Source organism: Amphiura filiformis, chromosome 5 (assembly GCF_039555335.1).
Source record: "Amphiura filiformis chromosome 5, Afil_fr2py, whole genome shotgun sequence".
Taxonomy (NCBI): Eukaryota; Metazoa; Echinodermata; class Ophiuroidea; order Amphilepidida; family Amphiuridae; genus Amphiura; species Amphiura filiformis.
The window spans coordinates 24,236,647-24,256,918 of NC_092632.1; the positions used below are offsets into that span (position 1 = coordinate 24,236,647).

A 20,272-nucleotide genomic window follows, 5' to 3' on the forward strand; every position below is an offset into this window, starting at 1 on the left:
CCTTTTATACCGCTGGTATTGTGCTGCTGTCATGCTGTTGATTGATGCACGATCGATTGCTTGAACTCCCGGCGATGCGGCGTAGTATGTTTATAGTACTGGGCCGTCGGGCATGCACTTATTAAATCATGATAAACCCGGGAAGGAAGGAAAGAAAGGATATTTTAAAACAAAATAGTGGAACGATTTTTTTTCTCAGAATATACCGTATTACAGGCCAGATATTTTAGCAGCAGGCTTACCCAAAATAATGAAATAATTAGAATTGAATGATAAAAATAGTAATAATAATAAATAGTAATAATAATAAATTTATATTTAATTATTAATTATAGTATGTATAAAAACAGGGGAAATTTGTTACAACTGACGACCAAAGGATGGTTCCAAAAGGATACAAGTGTCAACAAGCAATGGATAAAATTAAAAACAATGGAAGTATGACACAAAATCCAATGGGGGAGTAACACAAAACATAAACATAATAATAATAATAATAACAATAATAAAAATAATGATAATAATAATAATAATAATAACAATGATAATAATATAAACAAAGTTAATTAAAAAAATTAATATGATGATAATAATAATAATATGATAATAATAAGAATAATAACAATGATAATAAGGGGCTGTGGAATAATTATTCCCCCCCCCCCGGGTTAATTTCCGAACGGCACACCAAAAATCGCTTGCACCCCCCCTCTCGGCCTGTCAAAAAATCGGTTTGCCCCCCCTCGGCCCGCCAAAAATCTTTGCCCCCCCCTTACACATGCCAAATTTTTGGGATCCCAATTTTCAAACCTTATATGGTCTAGATATATGTTGCGAGCAGAGCGAGCAGGATAATTTGCATATTAAAGCATTTCCGTACTACTGTTTTCCGCGTTTTATTTAAAAGGCGCCACATGAATGTGTGCCAAAAATCACTTGCCCCCTCTCCCCAGGGCTCATAATTATTGCACAGCCCCTAATAATAACAATGATGATAATAATAATAACAGTAATAATAACAATAATAGTTATAATAATAAATTGAATATAAGCGTTTCTGTGTTTTAGTTGCAATTCATAATATTTGTAGCTAAGTTCCAAAATAAATACTTTAATGTGTAAGTGTAAGAAAGAAAGAAGAAAGAAAAACAAAGAAGAAAGAAGAAGAAAGAAAGAGAAAGAAAGAAAGAAAAAAAAAAAGAAAAGAAAAAGAAAAAAACAACTAAATACAAAGAAATTAAGATGAACTGAACAAATCTAAATGATAGAAATAAATTATTATGTGCAGCAACATCCAAAAACAAGACATGTTTCAAAAAATTCAAGACAAAGCGGCTTTCTTGATAAAAAGCACTATAAAAAAGAAAGAAAGAAAGTCATCCCCTTTACACGATCTTCTTTATTAATATCTAAGAAATAGATGCTATTACATTATTGACATCTTCGAGTTCAAACATCCTGCCTTAAAATTGTCGGCATAAAGTATTTAGCGGATTATAAGATACCGCGTAAGATATGCCGTGGTGTTAATGAAGCATCGTCATAATGAGTCCGTGATTGACAGGCCGGTAAACAAAATGAATCATGAACATATAAATGTCAATCATTTACAATGTACAATGCAGAATTGGATAGCATTTTTTCCACAAATTTGTTTATTTACTTATGTTATTTATTAAAACCATATTTATACAGGGTTACCCTTCAGATAAATCTGCTATTACAGGGGCCCTGTCGGCATGAAAACAATATACATAACAATTTGTAGAATTATACATAGGCCCTATGTAAGAATTTTTTTTAAACATAAACATCAAAAAATCATACATCAAATATATCAAAATTCATTAAAAGTATTTACATTTCTTTGTTTTATACAATTTACGTAACACTTGTAGAAATATATATATTAAATTAATTAAGAACACAGACAAAATACATCATTCATTAAGACATAAAAGTTAAAACATTTGGTTCATTATTTACATTTCTCATTAAAACGAACAGAAAACTTTCCTGATTAATGATATTTTATATTTGGCAAAGAATATGAATACAATTGTAATATTTCTCAATATGCAATCGTAACATATTGTTTGTAAATAAATATCTTTGTATGCATGTATTTCTTGACAAGTTTATACCGGCACGCGGCCGTGGGGCCCGGGGGCTTCGCGGGGCTCGATCGTACGTCACTAGGCATATGGCATGTTTGCGTGTCTGTTTACGGTACCATTGATTGAACCCACACCAGACCCGGCGCTTTCCCGTAAGTCATTCATCACATAATGGGTTGAAGAAGTCACACCTTATGTTATGTATACAGTCACGTGGCCGCGTGGCCCGGATACTTGTCAAGCAATCGATCCGCACGGGTATGTTCTGGGATCTAATATATGCGTGCTACTGCCTAGTCACCGTAGGCTACCATTGCATTGATTGAACCCATGTCACGCCCGGCGCTTTCGCGTACTAGTAGCAGCTAATACTAAAGTGAAGAAAGGTGGCGAAAGTTAGTCAGTACATCATTATCGCAAAGCTGCTGCCAGGCGTTTGTTTTGCTTGTGCACATTTGCCTTTGAGAAATTTGCTAAATATTTTTTCCCATTAGCTTCATGTCAAAGAAGATCAATTCGCAACATAAAGATGGGATAAAATTATAAATTATAAGCCATCAAATTTTTGGCCAAATCAATATTAGGCCCTATATAAATTTTATAGGCCATAAATAATTTAACACTAAATTACTAAAGCTATTAATAAAGTACTAATAAGGTAACATAATTTTAATAATAATAATAAACAACATTTATTTTCATTTTAGACTTTTTTATAGTCTATATTTTCTTCATTTCAGCTTAATTTAGCAGTTGTCATGGTTGTGTGCAAATTCCTATTGCTATTAGATACGTTGTAATAAAACATGATTCCTCTTTTTCGTTTGTGTATTAATCATCATCATCATCATCATCATCATCGTCATCGTCATCATTATCATCTTTGATTTGATTTGATTTGTTCATCATCATCATCATCATCGCCGTCGCCGTCGTAAATTGCCGCCGTCATCATTATCATCATCATCGCCGCCGTAAATGCCGTCAGTCGTCATCATCATCATCATATCATCTCATTACCTGACTACTAGCCACAAACCCATACCAAGGAAGATAAAATATCAATTTTGCTGCAAGCCCTCAGAGAAAAGTAATATACAAATGTTTAAAATCATGTTTTATTACAACTAATAGTAATAGGAATTTGCACACAACCATGACAACTGCTAAATTAAGCTGAAATGAAGAAAATATAGACTATAAAAAAGTCTAAAATGAAAATAAATGTTGTTAATAATAATAATATAATAATAATATAATATAATAATAATAATAATAATAATAATAATAATAATAATAATATAAAAATAATAAATAGGCCTAAAATAAAATAAAATAGAAATGAAATAAAATAAAATAAAATAAAATAAAATAAAATAAAATAAAATAAAATAAAATAGGCCTAAGTAAAATAAAATAACAAATCAAAAACATAATGAATACCAATCTTCAGTCGAAGCACATTTAATACATTGTAATAATATAGACCTATTAAATTCAATCAAACCGGAGAGTCCATCATCAACATCCCGGGTAAACATACTATTTGCTTTTGTACACGCCGGACTCAGTACCGGTACTGCAAACACAGACAATCAACAAGCGATCGATCGTGCGAGTTGAAGCGATCGATCGTGCATCATCAATCAACAGCAGCACATTACCCGCGGTTTAAAAAGGGGGCGAAAGTGCACGGGTGCGAAATTGAAAGGGGGCGAAAGTGCACGGGTCCGAAATTGAAAGGGTGCGAACCGTCCTGTTTCCATTTATTCTGGTAATGTTGAAATTTGGATCAAAGTTATTTCGATGAGTCAACTGCAACTGCAGTCCGAATAATCAGACCCAGAACAAAATATTAATTTCTGACATGATCGTGTTCTGGCGTCTGAACCAGTTTTAGTAACTACAAATTTCGAACGTTTGAGGACTTGTTCTCAAGTTGTAGAAGGTGCCATAGGGTGTCTTCAGTAAACACATACAAACAAACACATACACAGCACCTGTTGGAACTCCCCGTCTGAGCGGGGAGTTTCAATTATTGGAACTGGGTCTGAACTGTTTCCATTCGAAATCTTGATGGCAAATTGGACAAAAGTCAAAAGAAGCACATGGTCCTACTATACAAGTTTTTTAATCCCCTTTTCATGTTGCATGAATCACTCTATTGTGGAACATCCTTTTGATACTTGAGTATTTGGACAAGCGGAACAGTTTTGACAGGCCTTTTGTCTACATGTACCTCACTGCTTATAAACGAGGAGGTCGAAATTGTGAAGCCTTGAAATAAGTGGGCGCGGGGAGCAAATTTGCTCTCGTAAAGCCACTAATTGCTCCTGGTCCTTGTTAAATTAACATGAACCAGGAGCAATTTTCTAAAACAAATTGCTCCTGGTTCTAATTTTGCACTTGATGCAATAGGGCTGTGTGCTGTATTGTATGCAGAAAAGGATTTACTATTTCAAAATTGCTCCTGTTTCTTTAGAAATTGCTCCTGGTTCTTGTGAAATCCCAGTGAACCAGGAGCAATGTTCAAAAACAAATTGCTCCTGGTTCCAGTTTGCTTATTTCAAGGCTTGGAAATTGTCCTCCTCGCCGAATACGAAAGTCAGCGTAAAAGTACGGCACTACTGCAAAGTTCTGTATCTTTTGACTTGAGCAAGATTTGCTTATTTTGGGTTGATCGAAAAATCTATCTTTTATGCACGACGACACGATAGTTACTGTGTGCATAAGATACATGTAGAACTTGCTGGTATTACAAAACTCGTCTGTGTAGCGTTGTCACTTCTACGCTTTTAAAACAATTGTTCCGAATGTCCAATTTGGCTACAATTTTGCTGGCGAAGTTACGTAATTAATCGGATTAACTACCATAGCAATAGGTACAAACAATTTTGAATATACCGCGCTGCACTACAAGCAGGTTGCACTCATCACCTGTCGTCAATCATATAATAGATTGAATACAATACCGGTCTTTTCAAAGAGACTAATCTTACAGGTGCAAGTGATTAGCATTTCTTTGACATCTATGGTACAATGCATAGGTGCCGCATGAACGTAGTAGTGCAGCGATTTAATCAAAAATTGTTTGTACCTATTGCTATGGTAGTTAATCCGATTATTACGTAACTTCGCCAGCGTATATCCTCATATTTTTGAGACAATAATTAACTTGAGGAAGAAGTTTTTATTCATATGCATGAAATTGTGCCCTGCATGGCAACTGGGTACATGTGCCAAACAAGGTACATATATGACATGAGAACAAATACTTGCACCTTCTAACAACAACGACTGTGGACATGGTGGGCGCACTGGCATTTGTTTGGCATGTTTGTCCGCGTATTTATCATGTTATGCAGTTGCAATCGCTAAAGTTTGTCAAAATCACTGAAGCATGATGCCTTGCTGTCACGCCCGTTTAAAGAAGATGGAAGATCAGAAGTAAACACAGCCGGTCACGACCATGCGACGGGGGATCGCATTACCGTATCGCTCATTCTACAAAATCCGGTGCCAATAGCCTTTTTTCCATTCCTTGATCCACAAAAACTTTGTCGAGCATTTAGGGCATCAAATATGTTGTTTTTCTGGTAGAACTCAACGAGATCTACACGGACATATATAGTTTTCCATACTTTAAATGCTTTCTTCAGCCTGATTAACCCTTGCAAAGGCTCAAAAATCGCTAAAAATGCGTTTCCACAGCTCAAGTGTCGCATCTAACCCTAAATATTTTCTTTGAATAAATGCGATTTCTTTACATATTTGTTGTTTTTTAATTAGATAACGCACCATCATATTGTTTATCAACATTATTTTTTAGTGATTAAAATGTCTTTGTGTAATTCTAAAATAAATTGCACTTTCCACCAAAACGCTGTGAGCTACGTTACCCCTTTTTAACACACGTTATTGGAAAGAAGTAAAACAGAGGTATCAATGTAATTTGTGGTTTTTGAAAGGAAACACTCATAGGTTTTTAAAAATCACAGTAAAAATCGTGATGCTCTAGCATTTTTGGCATAGAAATGTTGTAAACATTGAAATTTTAACCGACCATGTTAAGATTGGTGAGCTACGTTACCAGAATTCTATAGTATGCACTTGTATTACATGTACTTCCTAATAATATGTGAAAGCTACCAGTGGTGAACCCCATTTATATAAGAATTAACCGACATAACGTTCTAACGTTCGCAAATCACAAAACCAGTGAACTACGTTACTGTGAGCTACGTTACACACTCATTTATGCATCTTCAAAACTTCTATGAAATGGTGAAATCTGTTTTACATTTCACTCAAGTGATCTTTAATTGGCTTTTTATGACCTTGGATTGAGTAAAAACAGCCCATTTTATAGTCGGTAACGTAGCTAACATTACATTGAGTTTTAATGTTAAAAAACATCATGACATCCTGAAAGAAAAATATGCAAGTGGTGTTGGCAATTTTTTTACATCTGAAAGTAGTGATACATTTACTTTTAAAAAACACAAAAAGCAGGGTTTTTTGAACAACTTTTATTTTTTCTATTTTTTTAGTGGATTGGCACCGGATTTTGTAGAATGAGCGGTATAGGCCAATTCCATGCCAAAAGTGCCTTTTGTAACGTCCGTAACAAAATTTTGGAACATTATTGCTCAAAACAGGAGCATTTATTTCAAACTTGCTAATCATGCCTCCATAGATTGATGTCAGACTTCAAGATATTAAAGAAAAAAATCTGAGGAAGCACCTTGACAGTTTTTTTTTTCATGGTGAAAAACGTTACGGACGTTACATTTGAGATAAAATGTAACGTCCGTAACACTAAATCAACAGTGTAGGACGATACAGGAGTATTAATTTCAAACTTGCTTTTCATGTTTACATAGAATGGAGTCAGGGCTTGCTCAATATAATTAAGAGAAAAAAATAAAACACAGAACTGAATGGAGATTTAAGGATATATACCATCTGTCAAAAAGGCAGGCACTTTCGCGTAACGTCTGTAACGCTCGTTTCTAATTTCTGTAGCTAATTAACTAAGAAAGCCAAAACAAAATTGCTTCATTATATTGAACATTAGAGTGTACTAGTAGCATACTAAGAAATAAAGTGTTATCCTAACAGCAAACATGTGTGCTATTCACTTAAAAGTTGCAAGTTGCATGTATCTGTAACGTCCGTAATGGTGGAATTGGCCTATATTAAAATGCTGCCAAAATTGCACTTTGTCATGACTTCAATTTAACTAAAATGATAATTTTTAGTTGTAGTAACTACAAATTTCGAACGTTTGAGGACTTGTTCTCAAGTTGTAGGTACTCCCGTAGGTTGCCTCCAGAGTTTTGTTTTGGCAAATTTGCATTAGTACATCTAGTAAAATACCCACTTTAGAAACCAGTGTCACTGATGTATGTCATCTGTGATTGCTTAACTTATTCTAAGCATCAGCATTTGTCCAAAGAAATATTTAAAAAGATTTTTGAGTGATTTTTATGAGCAGCAAAAAGTCCACTCCATGACATGTACATGTGAATATGGTGATGAATGCACGCTAAAGCACGGTCGGAGCCGTGAGTTCCTATTATTGGAACTAGATAATTTTAGACTTGTTCAAAATCTAGGCAACCAGACACAACTTTGACTCATCAAAATAACTTTGATCTAAATTTCAACATTGACAACAGTCTCAGAATAAATAACATCCGTTGCAAAAACTGTCAATGCCATGAACACTGATTTTTTTCCTTTCAAAATATTTATAATTGACACATTTTGTGAATTATCTGATACTTGTGACAGTGAGAGTGGAAACAACAGTGACAGCAGTGAGAGTTCATCCAGTTCATCTAGTAGCAATTCAAGTTCATCCAGTGAGAGTAGCGGGAAATCAAGCAGGGAAAATTCTCCTGATCTGAGGGAGCGAAGGAAGGTGGACAAACATGGAAGAGCACGTAAAGGTAGTTCAGAAGGACGGGGGAAGCAGCTGAAAGAGAGGAGTCCTGCGAAACAGCGTGGTAGTGATAGAGCGAGAGGAAGCCCAAGGCACAAACGTGCGCCTAGGTCACCTTCCCAGTCACCGCTGTCAGAGGGAGCATCATCGCCAGAACAACAATCAGGAAAGGCAAAAGCCAGGTCACCTCTGGGATCGCCACAGAGGGAGTCTTTCCATGAGAACCCTAAGGATACACACATGTAAGATATGGGTCTGCTGAATCAAACTCAATCAAGTAAGGTTACCAAGTACACAGGTGTCATAAATTGTATTTTAACTTTTTCTGTTCAAAATACCGATATTTTTTTGATATTTTGTCATTGATTTTTTGAGAAATTTAGGCCTGCTTTCAATTCAAATAGTATGTACGGTACATTAGTGCAAAACACAAGTACATTTTGTACACCTGTAGGTGTCATAAATTGTATTTTGAATTGTTCTGTTCAAGATACTGAATTTTTTTTATAATTTTCTTGTCATTGATTTGCTTTCAATTAAAATATTATGTACGGTACTCTAGATAGTGCAATTTCACAGTTCAGCATCCAGATTAGACTACCTACTGGTCTACCGTGGTAAACTATAATATAGTAAAGATTATTAAATCTTGCATCAAAATAATAATCATAAGCAGGATCATATTAGTAGACTTATATCCACATTTATATTTGATACTCTAATGAGATGGAGCTGAGTCAATCTCCTTGTAATGTATCTAAAAATAAATCAAAAAATAAATCTTTTGAAAGTCATTGTTATAGTCACAGCCTACCAGGAAATGTATTGATATTTATTTGCAGAAGTAACATTTTGAAGTCATTTGGTTTCTGGTTTTGCATTAAGTCTCATTCTTACATTAGTGCCCATATTTTTAGTAAAGTACAGAAAGGAAAAATGTTAAATCTAATGAAAAATAATATACTCATGTACCTGATAACAACAATGTGCGGTGCAATTCCAAGCTTGGATCTCTTATACACCTTAATAATAAGTAACCGGAGAGTGCAACAGGGCACCTCGTGATGAGCGAAATTTTCCACATCATAATAAATCAAGCCTACATGTGTATGACCTATTATTTTATTAACTAAATAACAAGATATTCATATAGAGCAAATCAATTGCTAATAATATTGACCTCTTTTTATGTGTACAGGCCTGGTTTTCCAAGAGGAAGCAGAGCGATGTCAGAAGATGAGCTGTCCATAGGAGCTGGAGCCAGTGATGATGAGTTTGTCCAAGAGGCTGACAAAGCTAGCCCAAAATCTAGCCCAGAGATACCCAAGAGAAGTAAACCAAGGTAGGTCTGATCAAACTTGCTCTTTGCCACATGTGAAGATGCAGGAAATTGTTTCATCATGTATCAATGATGATGTAAATGAGTAACATGGTGGTGTTGGAAGCAGCACGGTTTTGTAAAAGCGCTTGCAAAATTTACAGTGTGTATGTTGCACAAACATACCTCCTACTCATTCACCCGCAACAGTGGATTACCCAGACAACCAACGACATGAATATTGTGACATCCTACTATGAAATCATGGATTGGAAATATAAAAATTGGACAATTAATTACCACACCATGGTCCTGACATCCCATACTCGGGAATCTGGTCTAAATTCTTTCCAAAGTTGTGAGCACCTTCTGGAAAAGTCTTGTGACTGCGGACATGGATGTAATGAAGTTAGAGAATAATGTGGGTGAAATTAGACATAAACAGACATGCACGGTTCTGCTGTCCAGGACCATGAGTGGTCTTTTCCCCCGATTTTGGACATGTTGGTGATATCCACTCTTTGGTTCCAGAAGTTAGAGCACTTTGAGCTATCTAAGTGTAAGCAATCAACTATCAACCTTACCCAACCCTAATCTGAAACCTTAATCCTATCCTCAGTCCAATTTTTGATTTTTTGATTGATCTCTTTAAGTTAGTAACACAGTCTGGAAAGTGCAGTAATTACAATGTTCTGATAGTATATTATGTTTGTTTCTATAGGCGGGAAGATTTGAGCAGCGGTGAGGTGACCCCAGAGGAAGGCGATAGTGACGATAGCTTCTCATGGCGTGAGAATAGGGTGCGCTCCATGTTGCAGAGTCATGTGCAGAAGCCTAACAGTGATGTCACACACAGAGAGTCATACGACAGGTGAGAAGGGAATTGAATAAGAAAGATTCAATTTCATTGCATGAACGTTTCACCTTGATGGAGTAGTCTTGACTCCCACTCGCCATCAGTAAAATTTCATGCTGCACTTCAGTCAGTTTTGACTTTTGATATGAGAGCCAAAATGTGCATTTTCAAAGCCCTGTAGACTTATGTGACACATTTTGGCTTACAAAATCCACAGTACCTGACAGTACTAATATTTTACAGGGTCAGTTTAGTACTTTTCTTCTGATACCAAAATTTTGAGCACTTCCAATTAAGCCTTGGGTCGGTGTGGGGATGAGAGTTATAATATATTAACTATCTAACTTTGCATGGATCCGCTGCCAAAACAAGGTTCTCTATGCAAATACAAACTGTGCAAATGTGCAAGTTTTTTTTTGTGTTTACATGTATGGTACACAACATGCTAGAATACTTTAACATGGAAGTGTATGCCTAAATTAAAGCACACATTTTGCAAGTAGAAACTTGTTTTGGGATGACTGCAAGGTATCCATTGCACATGACTGATAAATGTTATTTGAGATGCATTTGTGGCAACATGAATGAAGAATTGCAACCAATTGCCAACAAATGACAAACCGATTTGTGTGTAGTATAAATAATTTGTCTAAAAACCTTTATTTACTTCCTTATGTACATTTATCCGTTGTAACTTCTAGCTTTTTCAAAATTTCAATACTAATATTAACATTGATTGAAGTAATTGTAATATTTATTTAATTTTGCTTTACAAACCATTTTTATAAGTACAGTACATTGATTGTTTAGATTCCTTTGTCAAATAAATTTTAATATCTATCTTCATTTGCATTCCAATAAAAAAGTAATTTTTTGGTGTGGTTAAATGGTTTAAATATTTACACCAAAGGTCAATTTCCACTTACACTCTGGAACTTCACTTTCGGGAAAAAAAGCCTGTATTCAGTTTGATTCCCATACAATTATTCTATTCCAGTTGAAAACCACGTACCCTGATGACCTTAATTATCCACACAGAGAGTGTGAATTTCAAATAGGGTTACATGAATGGGTGATTCTGTTTGAATTCTACTGTGTGGGAGATTAAGGTCTGTCTTACATGTACATGGGGGTGTATGGATTCCAACTGGAATAACTCTATACACATACAGATTGTTTACACTTAACATTACTTTGTTCTCTTGTCAGGTACGATTCTGACCATGAGGGTGATCAACAATTTCGTAGCGTTGTAGGTACCACCATCACCAGGCCAGGACAGCGGTACAGTGACAGTGGAGAGATAACAGATAGTGAGGATGAAAAAGAGCAAGAGAGGAGGAAATCATCCAGAAGATCCAGTAGTCCCAAGAGGTAATTATTTCAGATTATAAACTCTTGCCTTTTGTGTTAAAAAGGGGTTTTGTGAGTGCCAACAAAATCCGAAATGTTGCTGCATATATCATATCACAGACATGCCCCCATGAACACATCTCTCCAATGTTGACAGAGCTTCACTGGCAAGCAAAAGAATTGTATTAAACATTTGTATTCTTGTACTCATGGAATCACTCCTTTCTATCTTACCAGTGGTGGATCTAGGGGGAAAGCCCCACTGACCCCCATCAATCTCAGTTCAAGGCTTTTCCCAGTTTTCCCCTGTCAGATAGGGCAATGGCAGATTTTCCTGCTAAGTTTTGAGTTCTTTTCCAAGTTGCCCATCTCTCTGTCTAATAAGGATGGTATATAGGGGGAATCTGGCTATTCTTGGGCTTTCAAGTAAGCAAAGGAACATACTAACTCCATTCTTTAATGAAACACCTTGTAATAAATGTGACCCGTTACAGCAAAAAGTACCCTAAGTTGGGTCCTACATATGTCTCATTTTCTTGTACCAAGCATATTCTAAACCAATCATTAATCCTATTGGACGACCTATTGTTGAAGAGGATAATAAGCTTGTACCTATAGTCTATAGAAAAGTTTGTCATACAGCTCCAGTCTTTTTTACTATGGCTATTCCCTGTTTAAAGTGGTAAAAGCATTGTATTTTATTTGTGTAGGTATTTATAAGCCAACTGGGGGATGATTTGAAATGACCGCCACTTCAGATTGTCATGATTGTTTGTAATTTTTATTCCAACATTAACAATGGGGAAAAGGAGACATATGTACCAGCCGAAAGGTACCTTTCGTTGTAACAGGTCACATATGTGGTTCTGCAGACAATATAATTACATGTAACGAAAGGCATTTTATGTTAATGTTGGAAGTGGGATCAGTGTATACCCAGATTGTCGAATAAACGCCCTGGGGCGTTACATTTTCCCAAGGGGGCATTTATTAGAGGTCATTTTATACGAAAATTCCCGTTAAAAAATCGTTAGGTAAGCTTAAAAGCCACACTAAAATGACGAACTATGACCTTTTGACACTGACTTTTGGTTCACTTCCGGGTTCGGATGCAGATTTTCGCCATTTATTGCTGCTACTCGCGACCATGTGAGCAACTTGGTAAGCTTACTACACAAGATAGCATGGAAATATCAGAATTTTTGAAACATCTTGGTTGAAAAAAGTGGTGGGGGCGTTTATTTGAGGGGGGGCGACTATTCGACGAAATACGGTATGTTGTTTCTTATAAATTATATAAAAACTTTATCATCACAATTTGTTTTCCTTTACTATGGCAACATTGCAGGCGAACAAACGGGGACGAAAAGCGATCTAGAACTCAAAAGTCTTCCTCTGTCCGTCACGGTGATGACAGGGAGAGTATGGACAAAAGTAGAGATTATAGCAGATCAGAACACGAATCTGGTCGGGACAGAAAGAGAACTAGAAAACGTTCAAAAGATGGGAGCAAAGAAAGAACTGAAGATCACAGAAAAGAGAAACGTAGTAAAGAAAACAAAAATGGTGATCAATATGAGGATGCTAGGGTTAAGTTTCGTAAAAGAGTGTGGGATAGGAAGGAGGAGGAATCTAAGGACAAGAAGAGGACTCATGAACCGTCTTCACCTGAGTAAGTTGATTTTGAAATTGAAATAGATAAATTATGTAACACGTTTGAAATTGGTTGTAGCTTCCATACTGCCAACCAGACAAGTAACATGGGTAAGCATAACTATGTGAGTGACTCATATGACTCTCAAAGAGCACGACTTTGTAAAATATTCACATTTAGCGCAGGTACATTATAATGAAAAAAAAATAGCATTTAGCAGTTTGGCACTACATTTATTTGCACGCTTTTCGCATCCCATGCAGCTACCGCAAAAATAAAAACGCATAAATATATTCGTTTCGAGTATATATACATGTAGTTCAGTGTATGGAAGCTTAAATTTCAAAACAAGTGAAACACTTCGGAATTGGCAAAGCGCAAAAATTACACAAAATTTCCATTTTTACATTAGTGCCCATACTAATTGAAAATACAGTTAATTCAAAGTCAAATTGTGTCTATTTTTCTAGGAAAGAGAAGCAGAAAGAGGAAGATGCTACTAACAAAGAAAATGAACAACCTCCACCGCCTAAGAAAAAGAAGGAAGAATCACTAATTACAAGGACTGGGGGTGCGTATATACCCCCAGCCAAGTTGCGTATGATGCAGGAGCAGATCACAGACAAGTCAAGGTAAGCCTGCCAAATTTATGCTCAAACTCATATCTTGTTACTAGGGTTCTTTGTAATATAAAACTTTGACAAAGCTTATAAAACAAATGATTATACAACGGTGGAAAAGAATTTTTCGCTGTAACCTCCCTGTGCCTGATTAGTCCTCTAGACCCTTGTAAGATGAGTTTTTGATGTTCTACAAAATGAGTTACACAGGATGTCCTTGAGATAAAAGACTCCTTGGTAAACACCAGAGCAAGAAATTAAGTAAATGATGCTTACCCATCACCATAACAAATAGTACAAACATAGGAAAGGGCCTAATGCCCCCGTCAGACTTTCCTGCCGCTGCGGCAAGCGGCATGACGTATCAACCAATGACAAGCCTTGATTGTGTCCATTTGTCTGCAGTGCGCCACGCCGCTCAGCGGCAAGCGGCAGGGTAGTATGAAACCAGCATTACATATCGTACGCTGGAAACATTGTTCTATTTTTCAGTGTACAATGTGTAAGCCTCTTGTTAGATAGGCCTTCCAATGTAATATAACATAACAACAAGTATTATGTGATGCGATCATGCAAAATCACAGCTCGGAAATATTGATTTTGAGATATAGCCAAACAGGAAATAGTTCCTTTTGTTTCCTCTTGTTTTGGAAACTCTTTGATTGCTCATATCTTTGGAACTGGTCGTTCAATTTCAATGGGATTTTCTCCAAAATCCAGATTTGTAAATGCTTTTTAATATCCTAAAAGAAACTGAAAATTTTATATTATGAGTTCCGACTGATTTTGCTTAATCGCATCACATATGAGCCTTTGCTTAGGGATTCAAGGCACAAAAGAAAAGAAAACCAAAAAAATTCAAAAATACAGAAAGCAATGGCAGCAACAATTATGAAAATATGTGAGTTTTAATCAATGACTTAAATCTGATGGCATTCTTGATTGTAGATGGTAAGCAATTCCAAAACCTTGGGGCAGTCACTGAAAAGGCTCTATCCCCAGCACATTTCCTGGTGCGAGGAATGATAAAATTAACTCTCTCACTGGACCTAGTACTTATAGCATGTATGGAGCTCTTGACCATGAGACAGTTGGAAATGTACTGAGGAGAGAGCCCGTTCAGGGACTTGTACACAAGCGTGAGTATCTTGAACTTGATTCTCTCATGAACTGGTAGCCAATGAAGATGAGATCTCTAAGAGGGGGCTCACATGATCAGACTTGGGCTTACAATATTTAAGCCGGAGTCTTACGAGTGTGCTCAACTTTTGAAACAAGAGAAGCCAACAATTGTCTAGTGAAGCTAGAAAACACGACTGGTAGCCGACATTTCTATTTCTTAGTAATGTAAAAAACAACTGCAAGTGATAACAAAGAATGATATATTTGATTATGCCACCTACACAGTGAAGCCTATCAAAGGATGTCCTGGGAAGCCTTAAAAAAGAGCATCAATGGTTTGATCAACAAAGTCAACGTACCGAACATTGCCATGATTGTGTCGGAACTCCTTCAACTGAATATTGTTAGAGGACGGTAAGTTGAATATAAGTTCTTTTTAAAAACAAATAACATGCAATTAATTCCCACTAAAAAACAGAATAGTCCAATTTAATTATGATGTTCGTATTATGATCTTGCTTGATTATAATTGATCTTTGTATTGTAATTATAAACATTTGGTTGATGGACAAGAGGATTATAGAACGTTTGCTTGTAATTTTTACAGAAAATCTATAGTCTTCTCACTTCTTTCAACATCACTTTTATCTTTTCAATGGGGGCTTCCAACTAAGTGTGAAGTAAATACTATATTAGGTGAAATGTATTGTGCCAAACAAACATTCTTTCAAAGGTGTTTTGTGATGAGAGTTTAGTCATCAGATCTCACTTGCCTGTAATAACACTAGAACCTCTCGTCCATCAGTTCTTTGAATATCTAGGTACGTGTACAATGACGCATTCTCCACAACTTTTGAGCTTGGATCGTTAATTTGAGGTCAATGAACTGTTCCATCGGAGATGAGGCTGTTTTGTTCCATAGTTTCTGTCATTCTGATACTAGATTGCATGAATTTTTGTCTGAATTCAGACTTTTTTGTAGTCCTTATGTAATTTTATTTTCAGCCTGTTTTAGGGCTATTCTGGTCATTTTCACACTGTTTTTCAGGCTTATTCAGGCTTTTTGTCAAAATTGGTCTTTCATCCCACCCTGAGGTTGTTGTCAAGAATTAATTTATACCGATACAAACTCGGCTAACTATATTTTCCATTTCCTAATCCGATTTCTAATACTTTGTCACCAGGGGTTTAATGGCCAGGTCCATCATAACAGCACAGACGGCTTCACCCACATTCACTCATGTATATGCAGCTCTAGTTGCCGTCATAAATACCAAGGTCAGTAAAGAAAACTTTATAATAAGTAATCATACATATACAGTATACTTTATAAATGTTGTGCATCTCATGTTGCATTAGAAGTTATGGGAAATTTTATTTTATACTAAACTAAGTAGGCAGCTGCAATACTACATGGAAACAGTCACAATTTGGTTAAAACTTGCCACCAAGTTGTAAGAAACATGATGAGAATTTGAACTTGAGTAGGAGAGGTCGAACTTGGGCTGTGTAACTTTTATTAGTTTATTCACATTAGTTAGAGAGATAGGGACCAGTGAAATTATGTTGTTTCTTTTTGTATTTCCTTTCATAACACATGTTTTGTTCTTTTTGAATAGTTTCCTCAAAATGGTGAGCTACTACTACGTCGGCTAATCATCAATTTCAAGAAGGGTTATCGTCGTAATGACAAAACATTGTGCCTATCTTCCACCCGTTTCATTGCTCATCTAGTCAACCAACAAGTGGTAAGGGTTGTTTATTGATTGTTTAATTGTTACAAAGTAATCGGACATTAATACAAAGTAATCGGACATTAAGAACAAAACAAGAACATTCGTAGATATATGCATTCTTAACATTAAAAACTGGATGAAATCAAATATACTGAAGTTAAACATGGAAAAACTGAGTCTGGTTATTGGCTCAGCTCATACTCATTATACACAATCTGGTTGAATGCTAAAAGTTGACTTGTGTATTGTGAGCACTTATTGGATGATCAATATGCGCAGGGACATTTTGCATCGGGATAATACCGAAAAGATCAATTCACCCAAATCCAGTACATTAAACAAGACATGCCTCTGATCTTTAGTACTAAAACTTGCGTTTTTGTCCCACAGGCTCATGAAATTCTTGCATTAGAAATTCTAACATTGCTATTGGAGACTGTGACAGATGACAGTGTGGAGGTTGCTGTTGGATTTGTTAAGGAGTGTGGACTCAAGCTTCAAGAAGTCTCACCCAGGGGCATACATGGTGAGTAATTCTGCTTATCAAAAACCTCAATTTCATGTAAAAGAGAGACATAAACACAGTTTTCTTAGCTGCTTTTGTCTACAAGCATAATAATATGCCTCTAGATTTGTGTTTATTTGATTAAAGGCAAACACCCGCCACAAAAACATTAAAACATATTTTCTTACAATAATACATGTTTATACAGCTGCCTGTTTCAGTAATATAGTTGCCCATGCTTGTAGATGGAATTCTATGTTATTAACAAATAGGATCCCAAGTATAAACCGTCTTCAAGACTTCACTGGTAAAAAACCAATCCTCTGTAAAATGGAATAAAACAATACAATTTAAGCTTGATCGCTAGTCATAGTTCTTTTAGTTAACTGTTATTCACCTCTGCAGAATTCATATAGTAAAAGATGTTGGATAGGATGTTTGTTTGATCAATAACTTATGCATCAGGTGGGTTGGCATGGAATGGGCAAAGCATAGATTAAAACATTGTGTGGGGGTATGTGTGCAGATAGCTTTCACACAAGTGTCATTGTCAAACTATTTGAATCATCCTTGATTCAATGCCTAGGATGCATGATTGGAGAAATTAGTAATTGAGTGAAAACTGAAAAGAAAAAAAAGATATGTGTAGCTTGTCACTTTCTATGAAGAGAATCATTTAACACCATCTTTCGGCTGATTGACCCTGATTAGTCCAACTTTGTCTGAGAAAGTGATAAGTATCAGTAAAAATTTGCATCTTGAATTGACTGCTTACATGCTTTAAAAAATTTTTTTAGCATACTGGTTACTGCTGCAATAAGTCCAGTTGGGCTGTAATTGACTTTAGTGCAATCATCAGTATACTCTTTCAGGTTTAATAAAAGGTGATTTAATTTATAATGTTTTTAAGGGCTCGGATAGGGACGTTTGCACAGTATTTTTGTGGGGCCTGAGGGCACATCAAACACACCAAAATGCATTCTGGACATTAGGAATGCCCTTCTAATATCAATAATTTTGATTTTTTGAAATTTGCGATATAATACAAATTTTATGGCAAATTATTAAAAATTGATATTTTTGATATTTAACAGTCCTCGCAGAAAATTCATATCATTAGATTTATACAGTTTACTGTGAGGATTGTTAAATATCAAATTATATTTGATAATTTGCCATAACATTTGTATTATATTGCGAATTTCAAAAAATTATTTGATATCATCAGGACATTCCTCATATTCAGAGTACAAATTGGTGTGTCTGATATGCTCTCAGGCCCCACAAAAAATACTGCGCAAAGGTGGGTGACCGACCCCTTAAATTTAATTTGATTTACCACTCTGATTTGTCTCTATTTTGTTTAAGAGTGACATTAAATTGTTTGAATCTAAAAATTTATTTGATTTGTTTGTGTATATGTTAAAAATAGATGTTCGAAATAGAATAATTGCCTATGTTGTGTTTGTTTGCAGCCATCTTCGAGCGAATGCGTAACATCCTTCATGAAGCTCAAATTGACAAGAGAGTGCAATACATGGTTGAGGTAGTATTCGCCAACCGCAAGGATGGATTCAAAGACTATCCAGCCATAGTGCCAGAGTTAGATCTAGTGGAAGAGACTGATCAGTTCACTCACATGCTAACTCTGGAAGATAATTACCAGGATGAGAATTTATTGAGTAAGTTGAACTGGCGTCATACGGGAAAACAAATATATGCTGCTAGTTTAAACTGCAATTTAAGCCTTATGCTGGAAAAACATGTGCATTTATTATTTGATTGCCTGTTTTGCACATATGCTGATAAAAAATGTCAATTGTCAGTTCAAGGAAACAACATGGAAAGTTTTTGTATATATTGTGATGGATCAAAAGACTCTTCAAGTTACAACAGCCATCACATATCTTCCTCTGGAGAGGTTTTCTGCAACCGCATGAAGAGAGGTCTTCAGGGAGTCGGATTGAAAGTTTAATTCTGATTTAAAGATAAAACATGGATTGCATATCTTATGGCTTATATTCTGTGAGGATCATCACTCAACACCATCTTTCGGCTGATAAGCAATGATGTATTTCAACTTTGTCTGAGAATGTAGCCATAAAAATGGAATGGAAGTCAAAGAAGCATTGTATTTGTTGCTGATAGAATAAGAGCTAATGCAGTGTTAAGATGAAGAGAAGTCATTTTGTTAAATGGCATAATCTTGAAGAATGTTTGATTTGTTCTTCACAGTTGCCAAAACACACTTTATGTGAAGAAAAAGCAACCATATTGGAAGTCCATCATAATTGGACAAGATAGAATCTCTGCCCATCTAAAGAGAATCCTTAATGATGATATAAACTTTACATGTTAGTCATGTTGCTTCAGTACCCTTTTCCGCTATTTTGCACGAAGTTGCAAGACGTCAGTTCCTCAAATAGTGTAACAATTTCTTTGCAGATGTATTTAAGAATGATCCTGATTACTTGGAGAATGAGGAGAAGTATAAAGCGATCAAGAAGGAGATCCTTGATGAAGACAGTGATGATTCAGATTCAGATGGGGAAAGTGGAGAGGCAACATCTAGTCAAGAATCTGATGAAGAAAAAGGTAGGAAAATCTTCCCCTTTTAGATGGCAGGGGATTATTCAACGAAAAAACACTCATCCTGTTTTACGCAAGGTAATACTAAACAAGTAGGGTTGGTCGGTCGTTTTTTTTCTGGAGTCTAAAATGACTGCAATATCACCAAAAGCTTGATTTTTTGCAAACATATTTTGTTTTAAATTTTTTCAAAAAAAATCATAAATTTTTGCCAAAAAACAGCTGATTTTACATGATTTTAGCAAGATTAAAAAAAATTCTCCCAAAACACAAAATCTAGGTCAGTGGGGCCTATAAAATACTGTTTTTCTCTATGCGTGTTATGTTGTTGCTAAAAGCAAAGGAGATTATATTTCTGTGTTTTTTGGTGTCATATTCATGTATTATGAGCTTTTGTTTCAGAAAGTGAACTAAGCCAGCATGAAATAAACTTTTGTTGTGCATAGATGTGCATT

At 35.7% G+C, this 20,272-nt stretch overlaps 1 protein-coding gene across 2 annotated transcripts in view; it reads left to right on the top strand.

The window, feature by feature from the left end:
- LOC140152835 (uncharacterized) overlaps positions 1–20,272 on the top strand; it is a 31,844-nt gene that overhangs the window by 1,185 nt on the left and 10,387 nt on the right. Inside the window, exons 2-13 of one of the 2 annotated variants that reach the window (XM_072175351.1) lie at positions 7,914–8,306; positions 9,263–9,406; positions 10,104–10,253; positions 11,448–11,612; positions 12,940–13,263; positions 13,716–13,877; positions 15,273–15,401; positions 16,172–16,265; positions 16,607–16,735; positions 17,114–17,249; positions 18,704–18,910; positions 19,674–19,823. In XM_072175351.1, coding sequence (XP_072031452.1) covers positions 7,914–8,306; positions 9,263–9,406; positions 10,104–10,253; positions 11,448–11,612; positions 12,940–13,263; positions 13,716–13,877; positions 15,273–15,401; positions 16,172–16,265; positions 16,607–16,735; positions 17,114–17,249; positions 18,704–18,910; positions 19,674–19,823 — 2,183 coding nt within the window. Of the gene's footprint in view, positions 1–7,913; positions 8,342–9,262; positions 9,407–10,103; positions 10,254–11,447; positions 11,613–12,939; positions 13,264–13,715; positions 13,878–15,272; positions 15,402–16,171; positions 16,266–16,606; positions 16,736–17,113; positions 17,250–18,703; positions 18,911–19,673; positions 19,824–20,272 lie in introns of those variants that run through there. The other variant, XM_072175352.1, reaches the window with a different exon arrangement.